The sequence below is a fragment of the Zootoca vivipara genome, chromosome 13 (assembly GCF_965207765.1).
Source record: "Zootoca vivipara chromosome 13, rZooViv2.hap1.1, whole genome shotgun sequence".
NCBI lineage: Eukaryota > Metazoa > Chordata > Lepidosauria > Squamata > Lacertidae > Zootoca > Zootoca vivipara.
In genome coordinates, this window is record NC_142596.1 from 44,672,535 (window position 1) to 44,693,209 (window position 20,675).

Consider the following 20,675-nt stretch of genomic DNA (forward strand, 5'->3'; position numbering starts at 1 on the left):
TAGCTTCAGGCTTCCTCAAACTCGGCCTTCCAGATGTTTTTGGCCTACAACTCCCATGATCCCTAGCTAGCAGGACCAGTGGTCAGGGATGATTGGAATTGTAGTCCCAAAACGTCTGGAGGGCCAAGTTTGAGGAAGCCTGAGCTAGATGGCGGAAGGGAGATAAAATACCAGCTAAATTGGAATGGCAGGTGAAGTTTTTTGAATATGTAGAATTGGCAAAGATGACAGGGAAAATCAGAAATCAAACAAACCAAGAGTTTTAACAAAGAATGGGATTTATTTAAATCATATTTAAAAGAACATTGTTCTCAGATAAAATCTTTGGCATGTTTTGAATAACTTCTGCAACGAAAAACTCTACCAAGAATATGGACAATCAATGCTAAGTTTTTATTTAAAAAATGCAAATACGCAGTCAACAAGGTAATGATGGACCCATATTGGGGATGACAGAAGTCACAATTATATGGAAGCATCTTATTTTCTATGTATGTTTTGTGAGGTGATTTGTTTTCTTTTTTGGGGTGGAGGGATTTAATATCTAAAAAAAAAAAAGATTAAAATTCCAGAAAGAGAAAAAGACAACAGTCCCCAGTTCATTCTAGTAAAAAAAAACAACCTCTTACCTTCGAATCAGTAGAGGCCTTGCCAGTGCCACCGATGTTGGCAAAGTACTGAATAACTTTCTTTGTATTTTCAGTCTTGCCAGCTCCGGATTCTCCACTATGTGTGAAAGAGGAGATAAAGGAGGAGAAATCAGGACTACAAAGCTGAAAAGTATCCATATATATATATATATATATATATATATATATATATATATATATATAACTCCAACCCGCGATAGAAGGTCGTTCACACATGAGGTAGACCTGGTTTCCTGGGGGGGGGGAAGGGCAGATACTTCATTTTCATTCCATCTCTCTGAATGTGGCCCTCTGACTAATTGCTACGAACCTCTTTGGCAGCCCTGCTTTGTGTGTCTCCAGTGTCTGAGGTATGATAAATAGTGAAAGGGGCAGGATCTTTTTGGTGCTGGCACCAAAGCTGTAGGACTCCCTCCCTGGGGAAGTCTTCCTTGCTCCTTCCTTGCTGTCTTTCAGATGCCAACCTAAGCCAGGCAAAGAAGACTCCCATCCCGTCTAAGAAGATGAATTGCCCCTTGTTGAAATTTTAGCTGCATCCTTTTTATTAATTCGGGGTTATTTTAAGATTCTGGCTGGAACAAGACACATCAAAGAAGCGCTTCAGTTAAAAGCGCTGTAAATTTAAAACAGGGGAAACAGGCTGAGAAAAACGGGACTCCACATCACCTTCTGGCGGCACAATGTTATATCGCATATACAGCATGTATAAATCGCTTTTTCTTTACCAGGCTAGCTGAGTCCAGTCACTTCCATTTTCGTACTCTTGTGTAAGCAGCCTTGCAGATTTAAAACCCAAGGTGGCTTATAAATATTTTCAGCGGCAATAATAAAAAATAAATAAATGTATGCACTTACGTGATCAGCATAGACTGGTTTTCACGCTCTGTGGGAGGAAGAAGAACAATAACAAATCATGCCAAACGGTTCTTAAAATTCCTATGGGGCTGATTGACAGCTCTACAGTCACTCCAGCTTGATTGTTTCCTTTCTTCCCACAAATTTTAACATTTGGATTTTTAGAAGGTGGCAGGGAAGGGCAGGAGGACACAATCCCGCTTGCCACTATCCTGAAGCAAAGATTCAGCTGGCGGTTCCATGGAATGAGGGAGAGTACCATCTTTCCCTCAGAAAGCAAAATGTCTTGGGTCAACCTCTGCAGCAGACTCCCCCCCCCAAACTGGTGCCCTCTGGATGTTGCTGGACTACAATTCCCATCATCCCCAGTCATTGGCCATGCCAACTGTGGCTGATGGGAGTTGAGGTTCAATGCATCTGGGCATCTCCAGGTTGTGGAAGGTTGGCCTTGGTCGGCCCTCGCGCATGTTCACCTCATCAAATCTAGCCCTCTTTGGAAAAAGTTTGGGCGCACCTGACCTACAGTCTTCCCAGTCTACAGAAACACTGGAAGCTGCCCTAGACTGAGCCAAACCATTAGTCCACTGAGCTCAGTATTGTCTACACTGTCAAGATTTCTTGAACTTGGGTCTCCAGCTGGGTTGTTGTTGTTTTTTTTGGACTACAGTTCCCATCATCCCTGACCATTGGTCCTGCTAGCTAGGGATGATGGGAGTTGTAGTCCAACAACAACAGGAGACCCAAGTTTGGGAAACCCTAGTCTACAATGACCACCTTGGCAGTGGCTCTCCAATATTTCAGGCATGAAGCCTTTCCCAGTCCTACCTGGCGATGCCAGGATTTGAGCCTGGGTCTTTCTGCATGCAAGACACATCCTCTACCACTGAGCTTTGTCTACTCGAGGTCACTGGCTATGCAACTCTGCAGGGATGCGTCATGTGACCACAGTTCTCTAACCCAGTGGAGGGGTGCAAGGAGGCCCTGGTCGTTTCACTGCTGGTCAGCTCAGCTAGGAAAATGTCTTGGACCAGTGCTTGGGCATAGGGAACTGCCTTATACTGGGTGAGACCACCAACCTATCTAGCTCAGTGTTGTCTACACTGACTGGCAGCAGCTCTCCAAAGGTCCTTCCCAGCTCTAACGGAAGGAGGAACCGGGGACATTTTGCCTGCAGTGGATGTGACCTGCCTCTGAGCTTGTGAGGGAGGCTGGAGGTCTTTCTCTGTACTAACCCATGAGCATGTCATGGTAGGCGTTGTCAGAGATGGAGAAGAGGTGAGGTGGCATCTCTGTGCGCTTCCTGCCCTTATACATCTGGGCCACTCTGGATCCGTAGATGGGCAGCCACTTATAAGGGTTGATGGTGACACAGAAGAGGCCAGAGTAGGTCTGGAAAGAACACAAGACAGCCATTGTTGTTGTTGTTGTTGTTGTTGTTGTTGTTGTTGTTGTTGTTGTTGTTTCAATTTAAATCAATGACTTCTCTTCTTCTCTTTCCGTGGTTCTGCATATTTTACATGAACTAAACCATTCAGTAATCCATTGTTACATCTACCAAAACTTATTTACTGTACACTGTTGGATTTATCTTAATGCTACCAGTGTTTTTAAACGAACACAATTTTCACCCATATACTGTATTCAGTAAACATTTTCTAGCCTTCTTTAAACGTACATTCTTCTTCCACATGTTAAATCTACAGACTGCGTGTATTCCATTCATTTCAATTTATATCCTGCCCTTTATCAAAAGATCTCAAGGCGGTGCACAACATTAAGAACATAATAATAAAAAACATAATACGCAGCATAAAAATAAAATAAACATAATAACAGTCCTCACACATTTAACAGGTCATGGATTATGTAATGCTAAAGGCCCGGAATGTTTTTGCCATGTAGTGATGGGCCCGGGTGAGCCTCTCTGGGGGGAGCATTCCACAGTCAGGGAGCCACCGCAGAAAAGGCCCTGTTCTCATGTTGACACCCTCTGTCTTCAATCTTCTACTGTATTTGTTTTATCCAAGGTGAGGGCCAACACATCCTTCCTACCTCATGCAGCTTGACTTCCAAGTCTGTCCCTAGGAGCTACCTGTCTCTCTAGTCTACTGCCTCTGCAGCGCCTGCTTGTCTCAGATGCCCTCACCCATCTTCTCACTTACATAGATCCTCATCAGGACATAACGCTGGCGCAGGTTGTCTAAGACACTGGCTTCGTTTAGGAAGGTCATGTTGGCCATGTCATTGACCTGGTAGAATTTGGGTGGGTTCATCTGCTGGACATCATCCTTCTTAACGGTAACCGTCTGTGGGTGGAGAAGTCACAGTTTAGCGAAAATCTCGAGGCACAGCCCCCAAAATTTCCAAAACATGGTGACGTATATGTTCCTTTACTTAATGGTATTTACACACCCTTTCTGCAGGGGCTTAAATCAATGGTGAAAATTTGAAAGTACAGTGGTACCTTGGTTACGAACCTAATTTGTTCCGGAGGTCCGTTCTTAAGCTGAATAATAATAATAATAATAATAATAATAATAATAATAATAATATATTTATACCCCGCCCATCTGGCCGGGTCTCCCCAGCCACTCTGGGCGGCTTCCAACAGAAAAATACAACACAATAATCTATTAAACATTAAAAGCCTCCCTGATGTCTTCAGATGTCTTCTAAAAGTCTGGTAGTTGTTTTCCTTTTTGACATCTGTTGGGAGGGCGTTCCACAGGGCAGGTGCCACCACTGAGAAGGCCCTCTGCCTAGTTCCCTGCAACTTGGCTTCTCGCAACGAGGGAACCGCCAGAAGGCCCTCGGTGCTGGACCTCAGTGTCCGGGCAGAATGATGGAGGTGGAGACGCTCCTTCAGATATACTGGACCAAGGCCATTTAGGGCTTTAAAGGTCAGCACCAACACTTTGAATTGTGCTCGGAAACGTACTGGGAGCCAATGTAGATCTTTCAAGACCGGTGTTATGTGGTCTCGGCGGCCGCTCCGAAACTGTTCTTATCCTGAGGCACGCTTTCGGTAATGGGGTCTCCCGCTGCATGCGCGCCAGAGGCGCACGATTTCCGTTCAGATCCTGGGGCAAAGTTCACAACCAGGAGCAGCTACTTCCGGGTTAGCGGCGCTCGTAACCAGAAGCGTTTGTAACCAGAGGTACCACTGTACAGTGATAGTTAAGCCATCGAACGAACGCAGCAGAAAAATCCACCATCAGAGAATAAAATCAATCAATCATCAGTTAGAAAAACTCTCTCAAGTAATATTGCAAACTGGTTTTGAAGGCATCCTAACAAAACTGGCCCCATAGAAATCAGGAGCTCATAATCTAATCCTCTGCTTTCAACACTCCTGACTGAGTTGCAATTCCAGGCTCATCTATAGTGTTGTTTAACGTGGACAATCAGCTTCATGTTCCTCCATTCATTCTCTGTTGTCCACATGACATTCTCCTCCTAACCACTGCCTTCCTACTCCTTCCCCTTCTGGATTTTCACATTCCAGGGATACAGTACTGTACTCCAAAACGTCCAGGGGTCCTTTACGTTTACTTCGGAAAGGTGAGGGCATGAGAAAATCCGGATTGAAGGAGAAGGGTAGGCAGTGATTTGGAGGTGAATTAGTGCGGGGACAGGAAGCTTACATTCCACCTTAAACAACAGTATGGATCAGCTACCTTACACTTAAAGCACTTGGCTTTCCCCAAAGAATCCTGGGACTCAGATATACAGTGGTGCCTCGCTAGACGAATGCCCTGCTAGACGAATTTTTCGCTAGACGAATGGGTTTTGCGATCGGAGGTTGCCTCGCAAGACAAATTCGTTTTGTGAAAAATTTGTCTAGCGAATCGCGGTTTCCCATAGGAATGCATTGAAATTCAGATATACAGTGGTGCCTCGCTAGACGAATGCCCTGCTAGATGAATTTTTCGCTAGACGAATGGGTTTTGCGATCGGAGGTTGCCTCGCAAGACGAATTCGTTTTGTGAAAAATTCATCTAGCGAATCGCGGTTTCCCATAGGAATGCATTGAAATTCAATTAATGCGTTCCTATGGGCAAAAAAAAAATTCAATGCATTCCTATGGGATTCACTAGACGAATTTTTCGCAAAACGAATTGACTCACAGAACGAATTAAATTTGTCTTGCGAGGCACCACTGTATTTGTAAAGATAAAGCACTTTATACACTGTGACACCAGATGGCGCTGTGGAGTCCCGTTTTGCGCCAACAGGATTTCCCTGTGTGACATTTACAATGCATTTAACTGAATTGCTTCTTTGATGCGCCTAGATCTAGCCCTTGAAACTGTAGCTTGTCCCTTATAGAGTTCAATTCCTAGCACCTTTCACAAATAATAATAATAATAATAATAATAATAATAATTTATTTATACCCCACCCATCTGGCTGTCTTTCCCCAGCCACTCTGGGCGGCTTCCAGAAGGATATTAAAATACAATAATCTATTAAACCTTAAAAGCTTCCCTAAACAGGGCTGCACAAACTACAGTTCCCAGGATTCTGGGGTGAGCCATATGCTTTTAGTGGATGGCATTCAGAATTCCAAAGTCTTGGTTGTTGGTTTGTTTACTTTTTTACATAAATAGCCAACTTCTTTATGCAAAAATGGGTTGCATCTCCTTATCTGCCCAGCCGCCCCATCACTTCCCCACAGCTGATGCTCCTTCTCCAGTTCCAAAAGCATTGCCAGGTGTTCCTTCTGCTAAAGAGCAGGTCAAAGACCTTGCAAGACCCAAAAGCATCCCTCCCGTCCCACCAAGTCACCTGATTGGCCACCGTCTTCACAGTGACTTGGGTATCCGTCTCGGATTGGATCTCTCCAGCGACAAATCCCTCCTTTTCATCCTTGACCCAGACAGACTTCTTGATATCGTACGGCTTGCTTATAGCCTCAATCCTCTCTTTCTCGCTAGGAGCCAGAAATGGCATAGGATCCACATCATCCCCGCATTCTCCTTTGTATCCGCCAGGCATCTTGGCTCGGGGTTAGGCACAAGGCAGAAGCAGGAAGGAAGAAGAAGGAGAAGAGGCTAGGAAGAGAGTTGTAGGCTCCTGGGTGGGGAAAAATATAAAGCAGCACACTGTCTCAAGGTTAAAATAAATAAATAGGGGATCTATTCAATTTCTTCTTGTAGCCGCCTATGTTTTCTTTCCAACCAGCAGAGGGCTGGTCCATTGGTCCATTTGTTGGCTCTGCCTCTCACTCTCTCTGGCGCCACCTGGTGTTGGTCTCCCTGACTTCCACCCTACCAGTCCCAAAGGGAACCAGCCGCTGCCGCTGCCTCTCAACACTTAAGTGATGGTGTGGTTTATTTATACACCGCTTTGGGGCACAAAGGTCCTGGAAGCGGTAAACAGGATATTGCCAAACAAGAAATAAGACAGTCGAAGTAGAACAAACGCAATCGGTTAATCAAAACAAGAGCCAAAAAATAAAATAGCACAAACACCTACCCCAGCGTTACTGGATAAGTGTAAATAATACTAGTAGTTGAACCAGTGTTAAGAATACTAGTTAACCCTATGGAGAGAGAAATAGAATAAGGCTTCATGCTTTAGTTTCTTGCCTGTACCGCAATCCAGACTGTACCACAGTTCCCTCCCGCCGCCTCCCAGGAATGGCCCGGGAGTACCTACCAGAGAGACAAGACACAGAGACACCCCTGGTTTGCAAGAGACTGGCTGGTCTCTTTTATACCCAAACAGCGAGAGTCTTGAAGATATCACTTTCTCCCTATGAGCACCGGTGACTTTGCTTAAGGGAAGCCGATTGGCCCAGGATCAGATCCCTCAGGAGAGATCAAGTGATGCCTCAGTTTCTTAGGGATTTCTTCTTCCTTCTCTTCTTCCTTATAGGGTGTCTTATAAACAGCCTCGTGGCTCGAGGGACCGGAGGAGAGGCCAAAATAGAAGCCCTGCCTTGCAGATTTCTCTCTTTTAAAGGCACCGTTTCAGCCAAGGCTCTGTTGTGCCAGGTGAAAGGGAAGACTTGGGTCAGCTAGTGGGGAGAAGGAAGCTGGAGTGAGAGCAGATTTGGACAGTGAGTGGCTCATGTCAAGTGCAGTGAGGAGAGACCAAAAAGAGAGATAATATGCATAATATGCATATATATTCCAGTGCTTGGATTGAAGTCATTTGGTTTATCTTTTTATTTCCTAAAATTTATAAACCGCTTGACTGGTTTTCTTATAATTTTTTCCAAAACAACAGTTAAAATAAACAACACGGAATAAGGATAAAAAATTGAAAATGTAAAAAAAAGATAGAAAGGTCTACTATATCGTTATAAGAATTATACATACATATATATTTATTTGCAACTTAATATATTCCAATATATTATTTAGACAAATATATTATTTAGACAAATTATTTAGACAAATTTGGAACCCATTTATACAAAATATAGTAGGTTAAATAAATGTGTGTGTGTGTGTGTGTGTGTGTGTGTGTGTGTGTGTGTGTGATGAGATAATAATATATTACAGCTCTTGATTGTAAAAACAAACAAACCCAAACACCCTCAAAGCGGTTTACAAAAAGATAAAATGATAAAATCAAGAAAAATGTAAACACTAATTTAAAACATACAAAAAGCTGAAACACTAGAATACCGATAGATTAAGATTCACAGCAACTTTCTAAGCATCTGGATAGGCTCGTCTAATCAGGAATGATTTTGTTGTTGTTTAGTCCAGTGGTTCCCAACAGGGGTCCGCGAGCTATGCCAGAGGGGTCCTCAAGATCCTATTAGAATAAAAAATATATTAAATATATTTCGTATGATAACAGATTTTTTGTTTTGGCCGCTTCCTGCATGAGCAGAGTCTAGCACAAAACTAGAATTAGATAGAGGCAGTAGTTTTGCTGTATGCCGCAAGGACTACAAGAAACTTGGAGATAAGGCAATGAAAAAGATCCTTCCATTTGCAACCACATATCGGTGTGAGCAAGCATTTTCTTCCATGTGTTTCATGAAAAACAAATATAGGAATCGGCTCGACATGCGGTCGGATTTCAGAGTGAAAGTTTCAAGTTTGGAACCTAATATTTCAGAAATAATGGACTCAAAGGACAGATTTAACTCATCTCATTAAGAACTGAAAATTAAAACTAACTGTATACTGATGGAGTACTCTGTTGTAACTGTAAAAAACGTATAAATATAAAATATAAAAATACTCTTAATTTGGCTCTCACTTTTTAATTTTAGGATTAGGAATTAATGGGGGTCCTTGTCACAATAGCGGCTCGATGAGGGGTCCTCGAGAAAATTTTGTTGGGAACCCCTGGTTTAGTCGTTTTGTCATGTCCGACTCTTCGTGACCCCATGGACCAGAGCACACCAGGCACTCCTGTCTTGCACTGCCCCCCGCAGTTTGGTCAAACTCATGTTGGTAGCTTCGAGAACACTGTCCAACCATCTCGTCCTCTGTCGTCCACTTCTCCTTGTGCCCTCAATCTTTCCCAGCATCAGGGTCTTTTCCAGGGAAGGAATTATTTTAGCAGGTGCCCAAAGGGGGATGATTTTAGTGGTTCAGATATAGCCTGCTATGTTTAAAGTTATTCCATTTGCATGAAAAGATTCATACAGCAACATTTAATATTAAACATTTAAAAGTTGAAGCCCAGGGGAGAGGTGGAAAACCTGTGGCCTCTGGACGTTGCTGAACTACAACTCCCAGCATCTCATCAACACCAGATTTAGGGCACTGCAGGTAGTTCCCCAGAACAGGGTGCCAAGCTGAGGGGGCCACAAAATCAAACAGCTCCATAATTGTTGTTGTTGTTGTTGTTTAGTCGTTCAGTCGTGTCGGACTCTTCGTGACCCCATGAACCACAGCATGCCAGGCACTCCTGTCTTCCACTGCCTACCGCAGTTTGGTCAGACTCATGTTGGTGGCTTTGAGAACACTATCCAACCATCTCGTCCTCTGTCGTCCCCTTCTCCTTGTGCCCTCCATCTTTCCCAACATCAGGGTCTTTTCCAAGGCGTCTTCTCTTCTCATGAGGTGGCCAAAGTATTGGAGCCTCAGCTTCAGGATCTGTCCTTCCAGTGAGCACTCAGGGCTGATTTCCTTCAGAATGGAGAGGTTTGATCTTCTTGCAGTCCATGGGACTCTCAAGAGTCTCCTCCAGCACCATAATTCAAAAGCATCAATTCTTCGGCGATCAGCCTTCTTGATGGTCCAGCTCTCACTTCCATACATCACTACTGGGAAAACCATAGCTTTAACTATACGGACCTTTGTTGAGACAACATTTAATATTAAACATTTAAAAGTTGAAGCCCAGGGGAGAGGTGGAAAACCTGTGGCCTCTGGACGTTGCTGAACTACAACTCCCAGCATCTCATCAACACCAGATTTAGGGCACTGCAGGCAGTTCCCCCGAACAGGGCACCAAGCTGAGGGGGCCACAAAATCGAACAGTTCCATAATTGAGAAGATGCATTTGGGGGCACCAAATTTTGACCTCTCCCAAGGTGCCAAAGTATGAAAGACTACCAAAGTAGTCTCATCATTGGCTAAGTGAACTGGGGCTGATGAGAGTTGGAGTCCAAGAACACCTAAAGGATCACAGGTTCCCCACCCTTGGCCTGGGGAGGGGGGGGGCTTATCAGTTATCCACTGTCTTTGCATCCATCGCTTAGAAAACACTGGGTAACCTTTACTCCTCCAGCCGCTCTACTGTTTTAGGCTGCAGACGCAGGGTCATCGAGGAGCTGCAACGGTGCTGTTGTACCTGGCTCCTTGCCCTCGCTTCCCTGATGTTACTCTGCCAAGTGCCCTGCACCTTGTTGCCGCCATATAAATAATCATTAGGGCTGTCGACAGGCTGAAAGCATCGTCTTCAATCAATTGTGTGAGTTTTGGTTACATGTGCATCAATGTGCAAATGAGCAAAAAGAACAATTCTGCACACACACAAAGCAATGGACAGTGTCCAAGGTGAGGGGGAAAATGCTCCCTTCTGGGCTTATCTACAACTCTATTTCCCCCAGGAAAAGCTGAAGATCGGCGCTGAAACAGAACAAATGGCAATTGGGTTTTCCATGTCGTTTGTTCCGATTGAGCACTAAAGAGTGGGTTTTTTTCAGGCCAAAGGCAGAACTACTTAGATCCATGCCTAGGAAGCATGGAGCGAACAGAAAACTGCTTCGGATGGGACAAGCAGAAGGGTGGATTAGTTTTATAATTAGGCAGCAACTAATTAGTAGCCCAAATTAACAGGAGAAGGTGCTTCTTCCTTTACCAGGAGGGAAAGTCTGGAAGCGGGTCTCGTGCAGTTCTTTTAAGAGAGAGGGGTGGGTGTGCCTGTTTAGACGCCGAGATTTTATTAGTCACAACACAAAATGCAGAAGTGCTGACTCACCCCTTTGGCGGGGCATCTTAATCCCCAGCTGTTGCATGGAACTGGAATACTGTAGTCCCTTTGGTGTCCTCACCATGGCAGAGGCTGGATATTGGCCCAAACAAGGGCAGAACTTTCTCTTGGGCTTCTATTTACAGAAGCAGCCCGGGGTTTCTCCATCAGGGAAAAGGCCTGCAATCCTCCCTCCCTCTTCAAAGAATCAAAGAAAGCTGGTAGAGTTGGAAGGGACCCCGAGGCTCATCTCATCCAACCCCCTGCAATGCAGAAATTCTGCCCACAGCCGTCCCTGGGTGGGCTCGAACCACCAACCTTCTGGTTGACAGCCAGACACACCGACCCATTGTGCCACAGGATGCAGAGTTTCCTGGGAGTCGCCCCTCAAAAGCCCACCCGTTGTCTTAAGACTAAGTCATCAAGCTTCCCCCTCACTGCAGATCCAAAATACTGCCTGCATGCTTGCAGCTTGAGTGTATACCTGGTAGTTAGGGATTGGGGGATAAATTAGGCTCCATTCAGATTTAAAGGCCACCCCACCTTGGTCACACTATCCAAACCAATTCGAGGACTGAAAGGCAACTGTCCTTTGAAATTCACACTGCTCCAAATTTTCCAGCGTAGTTGTCATGTGCCCAGGAAGGTATGTCCTGAGGCAAAGTGTGCATAGAAGCACATGTATTGGTGAAAATAGCGCACAAGGTCGCATTATATTATGGGAAGCCAAAAATGGGTATGTTAGCCAGAGAAATTCACACTACAATGCGAATGAATTTTCATAAAGATTTTTTTTCTTTTAATGCAAGCTGATGTGGAAATATGGAAAACACAGGCCCGTCCTAGCCATAGAGGCTAGTGGCATGGAGAACCACGGCACCGGGCACTGGAAGGGCACTGGAAGGGTGCCAAGTGAGCGCAAGGTTCCGGCGATCTGGCCAGGACTGCGCTCCATGAGCTGAGAGGCTGCGCCGCGTCTCTCTCCTTCTCTGAGGACTCCGCGCTGCGCCTCCTTCTCGTTTCCCCAGCGCTGGGTTCTGCTCAGTCGAGCTTTGCCACCAGCGCGCGCACAGCGCCCAAGCAGCTCTTGCTGGTCCCGTGGTGTGCGCGCTGTTTGCGAAGCTTGACTGAGCGGAACCCAGCGCTGGGGAAACGTGAAGGAGGCGCAGCGCGGAGTCCTCGGAGGTGGCCTCCCGCTGCTGCTGCAGTCCACTTGGCACTCCCGGGTCCTTGGAGAGGCTCTGGAGCCGTCTGGCCGCTCAGGAGCTGGTTTGGCCAGCAAGGCGGGGGGGGGGGCTGCCTGTAGCCCACCAGCTCATAGAAGGGCGACTGCCTCAGCATGATCGCTTTGGTGCTGCACTTTCATAGGGGGGCGCTGGAAGGACCTTAGCGCCAGGGCGCTGGATGGGCTTAAGACGGCCCTGGGAAAACAAAACTTAAAGTTGGAAAACTCAGAAACTGAAATTGTCTGATTTGCCAATTCCTTTCCTTTTGCCCCCACTGCCTGTAGTCACCCCTTCTTCTCAAATCCAGCTCCTGACCCAACCCTGACTCCATGAAAAATTAATAAATCTAGGGTTGCCAGAGGCTCCTTCAAAGGGCTCCTGCACCTTTAATAGCTGGGTTGAAATGGGGATCTCAGGAGGTGTAGCAAAAAAGAACAGGGCCACTGTACCTTTAATAGCAGTGCAGAAGAGGCGACCTCAGCTGGTTTAGCCAGCCCACCGAACTGCAGTTGCAGAAGACATGCTACATCTTGCCAAACGAGTTTCCCTGACCTTCCCTCTGCTGCTGCACAATTTTATTAAAGGGGCAAAAGCCCCACGTGGGTCAGTGGCCGAGCTGCATGCTCCGGCACCTGGGAGCGGAGAGCAGGGGGCATGGCGTGCGTCCCAGGGGCATGGTGTGGCGCCTGTGGAGCGTGGCGCCAGCACGGTGGGGGCAGCCGCTATGGTACCCCCTTCCCTGATGGTGCCGGAAGCGGTGCGCTCCCCCGCTCCCCCGCCCCCCCTTTCCTCCACCAGTGCTCTGGGTTTCCCCCCCACCTGGCCTCTCAAACAGGGCTGTTTCAAACACTTTTTAAAAACCATTGTGGAACAAATCTGGGCTGGATGGAGCAATGGCCCAAAGTGGTCTCCCCGGTGCCCCCTTGACTTTGGCCTGCCCTTCTCCCCTCTCAGCTCCAACGCTGATGGCTATTTGAAACCAAGTGGGTCATTAAAGACAGAAGCACCTAACAGACTCCATGGGAACATAGAACGGATGTCTGCTGTGTGTAAGAATTGGCGCAAGGTGCAGTCTTGCTAGGAATTGTGTCATCCTTCTTGCCGTTGTGGTTATTATGCTGTATTCATATATACAGGGGGAGAGAGTGGTGATTGCTGTCACTGTAAGTCTTCACAGAATGGATGGAAATGTCTAAGAAATGGGAGTAGGAACCTGATTAACTTGGTTACGCCAGGTGTGCAATGAATAAGGTTTGGTTATATATAGGAGGTCCTTTTGCCGGAGTTCATTGGACGAACTCCTGACTAGTAGGCCTCAGAAGTTTACATTAGTAAGTATTTCTGTATGTGTACAAAGAGAGAGATGGTTTTCTGTTATATATTGTTTTTAACAGAGGTTAGCCAATTTTTGTAAGCCTGAGCCAAGTGGAGATAAAGGCTTTTGACATTGGCACAGGCAATGATTTGAGGGGCAGAAGACCGTTTTTAGTTTATGCAACTGGAGAAAATTGGGTGACTTGGCTTTTTTATTGCGCTTTTAAAGCAAATTTATTTGTAGTTTTAGGCTGAACTCATGCAGAAAGGATGTTGCATAATCAGACAGGCCACTGGAGAAAACTCCTAAGCCAAAATGCATTTGGAATTTCAGCTATCCAAATAATGTTTTGAACATCTTATGCTGACATTTCAAACATATGACTGAAGAACTATAGGGACATTTTTCATGTTGAACAGAATTTTTCTTTTATTCAGATCATTGCATGTTGTGGAGACATTGTCAGGGTAGATGGTGACCAGTTTCTAGATTTAACTCTTTCAGCTGTTGAATTGCATAGACTTCTTTTTTGGCGTTTAGTTTTCTAGATTTCTGGATTCTTCTCTCTTCTGGTCATGCTTTTTGTTTTGTTATAAGGTTCCTTTTTTACAATCTTAAATTCTATTTTTTACAAAGGGTGCTGAAAATTCATCAGCGTTTTATTTATTACGGTATTTATTTCATAAATTGTATTCACCACTTGATTGGAAAAACAAAAACAAAACCTCAAAGTGGTTTACAAAATCTAAAACAGTAAATTCAAGAAAAGCTTACAATCCTTCTTTAAAACATATGAAAGATAAAATGCTAAAACATAATAAAATTTCCTTGACATTCTAAGCATCTGAGTAGGCTTGTCTAAACAGGAATTATTTTAGCAGGTGCCAAAAAGGGACCTTCTTGATCTCAAGAGGCAGGGAGTTCCAAAGTTTAGGTGCTCCTACACTAAATGATGCGGGTGGCGCTGTGGGTTAAACCACAGAGCCTAGGGCTTGCCGATCAGAAGGTCGGCAGTTCGAATCCCCGCGAGTTCGCGACGGGGTGAGCTCCCGTTGTTTGGTCCCAGCTCCTGCCAACCTAGCAGTTTGAAAGCATGTCAAAGTGCAAGTAGATAAATAGGTACCGCTCCGGTGGGAAGGTAAACGGCGTCTCCGTGCTTTGTCATGCTGGCCACATGACCTGGAAGCTGTACGCCGGCTCCCTCGGCCAATAACACGAGATGAGCGCCGCAACCCGAGTCGGCCACGACTGGATCTAGTGGTCAGGGGTCCCTTTACACTAAATGACCAGGTTCTTACAAATGCCAAACGGGTATTATGTAGCACCTGTAGTTATGCCCAGTCTGACCATTTTAGTGATGTTTTCTCCCAGTATACACACTTTTGCATGCAATGTCTCCCTAATGCAATGGCCAGTGGTCAGGGAAGGAGGGATCTGTCCTCCAGCTAACTTTTGCAGGACCTGAGTTGAGCCACTAAGGCTGTTTGGAAACAAATGACATTTTTGGCAAGCTTTTCCAAAGAAATCTAATATTAAATTTTTGAGTTGTTGTAAGGCGTGGAGGGCAGGTAAGGAATATAATGGTTGATAATAATAATAATAATAATAATAATAGATAGCACAAAATCCTTTTCATAAGATTTTATGAAAGCTTTTTTTATAATACAATAAGATAAAAGAAGCTAATCTAAATTAAAAGCAAAAACAGGGAAAGTAGGGTTGCCATATTTCAAAAAATGAAAACCAGGACACCCTGAAAGTTGTTGTTTTGTTGAGCTTTTTGTAGACAAACCCCAAAGTTCTTGAGCTTTTCTTTTACAGAAACGCAAAGAACAAAACCAAACCCCAAACCTGCAATTGTTTGATGGACTTAGAATCATAGAGTTGGGGAAGAGACCACAAGGGCCATCCAGTCCAACCCCCTGCCAAGCAGGAAACGCCATCAAAGCGTTCCTGACAGATGGCTGTCAAGCCTCTGCTTAAAGACCACCAAAGAAGGAGACTTGCTTAAGATCCAGGGCAAAGTGCCACCTTCTGGAAGTTCTTCCCAGACGCCAATTCCGCCTTTGACATCCTGGTGATGTCTGGGAAAATCCAGACGTATAATAGTCTGGAAGGAAGAAAGAAAATGAATAGTCCTCTCTCAAGGACAATTCCTTTGTCATGCACAGAAAGTGGTGGACCCTTCCAGCTCTCACCTGACAGCTCTCACCCCCCCTGGGATGATGATCATGGTGATGATGATATTTATATTCCGCCCATCAGGCTAGGTTTCTCCAGCCACTCTGGGCAGCTCCCAACAGAATATTAAAAACACAATAAAACATCAAACATTAAAACCTTCCCTAAACAGGGCTGCCTTCAGATGTCTTCTAAAAGTCAGATAGTTATTTATTTCCTTCACATCTGATGGGGGGGGCGTTCCGAAGGGCAGGTGCCACCACCGAGAAGGCCCTCTGCCTGGTCCCTGTAACTTCACTTTTCACAGTGAGGGAACCGCCAGAAGGCCCTCGGCGCTGGACCTCAGTGTCCAGGCTGAACGATGGGGGTGGAGACGCTCCTTTAAAGGTCAGCACCAACACTTTGAACTGTGCTTGGAAATGTACTGGGAGCCAATGTAGGTCTTTCAAGACCAGTGTTATTTGGTCTTGGTGGCCACTCCCAGTCTAGCTGATGCATTCTGGTTAAGTTGTAGCTTGTTGGTCACATTGAAAGGTAACCCCACATAGAGCGCATTGCAGTAGGTTGTTTGTTCCCCGCCTCTCACCCTGCCTTCCACCAAACTTCCACCATCTTTCTGTGTGATGCTAGCACAAAATCAGATTTAATTCTGCCAGCAGCGGTCTGGAAGCACCCAGAACGAAATCTGACTCTGGTCCCTTAGGTGCAAGGCAGCCCCGTCGGCCATTTTGTGTCTCCTGAAGACAGCTGTCAAGATGCCAGTCACCAGGGAGCAACAGAAGCGGATGGAGAAATTCAAAAACAGAGGCAAAAGCCTTCTAGTAAGTACGGGGAATCTTACCAGGACAGAGAAGCGAGTCTCTAACTAGCCAGCTGATGGGTTAGGAAGCAGCAGGGCATGTGCAGTAAGGGGAACAGAGTAGAAATGCAAACTTATGCTTTGGACATGGAATGTGCAGACCGGGAGTCTCAATAGAATTGAGACCGTAGGAACTGCAACAAAATGTTGCAGCATAGTGCTCAAGTTGTTCAAGTTGGTGCCAGAATTACTGGCAGGGGCTTGAATCCCCCCCCCTCAAAACAGTTGGAGGCCCCTCTCTAGAATAGACTGCTGAGATGAAGGCCATACAATGCCTACACTTGAGACTTGGCCCTGTCATCACAGCCACCCCAAGACTGTAACATTTATTTTTGTGAGTTTTTTAAGTAATACTTGACTGTCTCCCTTTCTAGGAAATGCGAAGGCAAAGAGTGGAAGTAGAAGTTGAACTTCGCAAGGCGAGGAAGGACCTGCAGATCTTGAAGCGAAGGAACATCAGTGTCAGCACAGATGATGACCTCACATCAGAGAAGAATCAGGTATGCACACAGAATCATAGAATCATGGAATTGTAGAGTTGGAAGGGAGCCCGAGGGTCATCTAGTCCAACCCCCTGAAATGCAGGAATCTCACCTAAAGCATCCACGACAGATGGCCATCCAACCTCTGCTTCAAAACCTCCAAGGAAGGAGAGTCCCACCACCTCCCGAGGGAGTCTGTTCCACTGTCAAACAGCTCTTACTGTCAGAAAGTTTTTCTGTATGTTTAGTTGGAATCTTGTTTCTTGTCACTTGAAGCCATTGATTCCCGCCCTACCCTCCAGAGCAAGAGAAAACAAGCTTGCTCCATCTTCCATGTGACAGCCCTTGAGGTATTTGAAGATGGCTATCATATCTCCTCTCAACTGAGAAGATGTATACTCTGAGAGGAGTGGCTAACTTGTGGGCTGCCACTCAAACACCCATCAGCCCCAGCCAGCATGGTCAAGGATGATGGGAGTCGTAGTCCAACACATCTGGACTGGAAGGCCACTGGTTAGCCTACCTGCTCTATAGCAGCTGCCTTCAGAATTTCCAGGTGTGGCCCCAACTTCGGTCCAAATAGGTAATTGGTTTTGAATGGTGATAGGGCTGCTGGTGCAACCAACTTTAATAATAATAATAATAATAATAATAATAATAATAATAATAATAATTTTATTATTTATACCAGGCATCCCCAAACTGCGGCCCTCCAGATGTTTTGGCCTACAACTCCCATGATCCCTAGCTAACAGGACCAGTAGACGGGGAAGATGGGAATTGTAGTCCAAAACATCTGGAGGGCCGAAGTTTGGGGATGCCTGATTTATACCCTGATTTTACCCACCCACTTTAGATCAGGATGCAACCCAGTTGTTCCTGACCAGAGCAACCAAAATGATCAAGGGGGTGGAGCCCGTTCCCTTACTAGAAAAGCTTGTAGCATTTGTGACTGATCCTAGAAGGCAAGTCGGAAGCACCACTACGGAAGTTTATGGAACCATGCATGGCATGGAGAAAGTTGACGGAGGAGGTTTTTCTCCCCCTCGCAACATTAGAATTGGTGAGCATCCGAAAAAGCTGGAGGACACTGAGAACAGAGAAAAGATGGGACTTCTTCATGCAGCTCACGGCTGAACTATGGAACTCGCTGTTGTGAAGGAGTGACCTGTGATCAAGTATTGCTAGCTGGGGCCTCTCAGACAGGGAGCAACAATTAGTCCCCAAAGTGGAAGCATGTTAAGGGGGCTGGCTGGTTGCCAGCATCCCCCAGCCTCTATAAATCTCTGAGTTAACGGGCAAGAGAACACATCGTGTTTAAGACTTGCTGTTTGCTGTTCTGTAGCTGGTGCCAGAGAAGAAGCTAATAGAGCAGGCATCCCCAAACTCGGCCCTCCAGATGTTTTGGGACTACAACTCCCATCATCCCTACCCAACAGGACCAGTGGTCAGGGATGATGGGAATTGTAGTCCCAAAAGGAGGGCCGAGTTCGGGGGTGGAGGGAGGACTCGGGAAAGCGACCCCCTTCTTGACACTTGGATGGCTTTAAAAGAGGATTGGGCAAATTCCTGGAGAAGGTTATTATCCACAACAACTAGTTGCAACAGATGCCAAGCAACCCAAGTTACCATGGCTATGCCCCAAGTGACCATGTCTTGCTTGCTGGGTTTCCATTGCGCATCTGGTTGGCCACTGCGAGAACAAGGTGCTGGACCGGATGGGCCATTGGCCTGATTCAGCAGGCTGATTTTGTGGTCTCTGTCATGCCTGATTCATAATTCCCTTCTTCCCTAACCCAGGCTGCTCAAATTCCTTTGGAGGAAATAGTCGAGGCGCTGAAATCAGACGATCAACATCTTCATCTCAAGGCAACCATGTCCATCAGGTATGTGAAGGCAAAGGTGATTCTTCTAGTTCCGCCTTCCCCATTCCAGTGCCCTTTGGAATACAGTGGAACCTCGGTTTATGAACACCTCGGTTTATGAATTTTCGGTTTATGAACGCCGCGGACCCATCTGGAACGGATTAATTCACTTTCCATTACTTTCAATGGGAAAGTTCGCTTCAGTTTATGAACGCTTCAGTTTATGAACAGACTTCCGGAACCAATTACACCCATGCTTCAGGTTAAGTACGCTTCAGGTTGAGTACTCCGCAGACCCGTCTGGAACGGATTAATCCACTTTCCATTACTTTCAATGGGAAAGTTCACTTCCGTTTATGAACGCTTCAGTTTAAGTACTCCGCGGACCGTCTGGAACAGATTAATCCACTTTCCATTACTTTCAATGGGAAAGTTTGCTTCAGTTTATGAACGCTTCAGTTTATGAACAGACTTCCGGAACCAATTGTGTTCATAAACCGAGGTACCACTTTTATTGTTGGGACTACACCTCCCAGCCAGCAAGGCATGATGGGAGTTGTGGTCCATCAACATCTGGAAGGCCACAGGTGAGCTGCCACTGTTTTAAGCTCCTCCCTAGTGCCTCTGCCGGGATTGCTAAGCCTTTTGAAATACCTTGGATGGCAAGGCAGGGCAAAGGTTTCCTTGCCACAGCTGCAGAGCCCCGTTCTTGTACTGGAGTCTGTTCTGCTACCCAGCAGAACCAAAGGAAGCTTACAGATGAGCTGAGATGTGTTGTTGTTGTTTAGTCGTTTAGTCGTGTCCGACTCTTCGTGACCCCATGGACCATAGCACGCCAGGCACTCCTGTCTTCCACTGCCTCCCGTAGTTTGGTCAAACTCATGTTCGTAGCTTCGAGAACACTGTCCAACCATCTTGTCCTCTGTCGTCCCCTTCTCCTAGTGCCCTCAATCTTTCCCAACATCAGGGTCTTTTCCAAGGATTCTTCTCTTCTCATGAGGTGGCCAAAGTATTGGAGCCTCAGCTTCACGATCTGTCCTTCCAGGGAGCACTCAGGGCTGATTTCCTTAAGAATGGATAGGTTTGATCTTCTAGCAGTCCATGGGACTCTCAAGAGTCTCCTCCAGCACCATAATTCAAAAGCATCAATTCTTCGGCGATCAGCCTTCTTTATGGTCCAGCTCTCACTTCCATACATCACTACTGGGAAAACCATAGCTTTAACTATACGGACCTTTGTCGGCAAGGTGATGTCTCTGCTTTTTAAGATGCTGTCTAGGTTTGTCATTGCTTTTCTCCCAAGAAGCAGGCGTCTTTTAATTTCGTGACTGCTGTCACCATCTGCAGTGATCAAGGAGCCCAAGAAAGTAAAATCTCTCACTGCCTCCATTTCTTCCCCTTCTATTTGCCAGGAGGTGATGGGACCAGTGGCCATGATCTTGGTTTTTTTGATGTTGAGCTTCAGACCATATTTTGCGCTCTCCTCTTTCACCCTCATTAAAAGGCTCTTTAATTCCTCCTCACTTTCTGCCATCAAGGTTGTGTCATCTGCATATCTGAGGTTGTTGATATTTCTTCCGGCAATCTTAATTCCTGCTTGGGATTCATCTAGTCCAGCCTTTCGCATGATGAATTCTGCATATAAGTTAAATAAGCAGGGAGACAATATACAACCTTGTCGTACTCCTTTCCCAATTTTGAACCAATCCGTTGTTCCATATCCAGTTCTAACTGTAGCTTCTTGTCCCACATAGAGATTTCTCAGGAGACAGATGAGGTGATCAGGCACTCCCATTTCTTTAAGAACTTGCCATAGTTTGCTGTGGTCGACACAGTCAAAGGCTTTTGCATA

General features: G+C 45.8%; 2 protein-coding genes across 13 annotated transcripts in view; one reads left to right on the forward strand and one right to left on the reverse strand.

The window, feature by feature from the left end:
- MYH16 (myosin heavy chain 16) overlaps window positions 1-11,994 on the reverse strand; it is a 71,086-nt gene extending 59,092 nt beyond the window's left edge. Inside the window, exons 1-5 of the mRNA XM_088656748.1 lie at window positions 6,294-11,994; window positions 3,668-3,811; window positions 2,738-2,894; window positions 1,506-1,533; window positions 630-726 (exon numbers count right to left, since the gene is read on the reverse strand). Of these exons, the coding sequence (XP_088512874.1) occupies window positions 630-726; window positions 1,506-1,533; window positions 2,738-2,894; window positions 3,668-3,811; window positions 6,294-6,503 (636 nt within the window). The 5' untranslated portion in view covers window positions 6,504-11,994. The remainder of the gene's footprint in view (window positions 1-629; window positions 727-1,505; window positions 1,534-2,737; window positions 2,895-3,667; window positions 3,812-6,293) is intronic.
- KPNA7 (karyopherin subunit alpha 7) overlaps window positions 1-20,675 on the forward strand; it is a 43,895-nt gene that overhangs the window by 9,464 nt on the left and 13,756 nt on the right. For 5 of the 12 annotated variants that reach the window (XM_088656757.1, XM_088656749.1, XM_060282812.2 and 2 more), the window contains 4 exons: window positions 704-869; window positions 16,321-16,438; window positions 16,851-16,976; window positions 18,759-18,844. In XM_088656757.1, the coding sequence (XP_088512883.1) occupies window positions 865-869; window positions 16,321-16,438; window positions 16,851-16,976; window positions 18,759-18,844 (335 nt within the window). In that variant the 5' untranslated portion in view covers window positions 704-864. Of the gene's footprint in view, window positions 1-703; window positions 870-7,549; window positions 7,570-16,320; window positions 16,439-16,850; window positions 16,977-18,758; window positions 18,845-20,675 lie in introns of those variants that run through there. The other 7 variants (XM_088656753.1, XM_088656756.1, XM_060282814.2 and 4 more) reach the window with 3 other exon arrangements.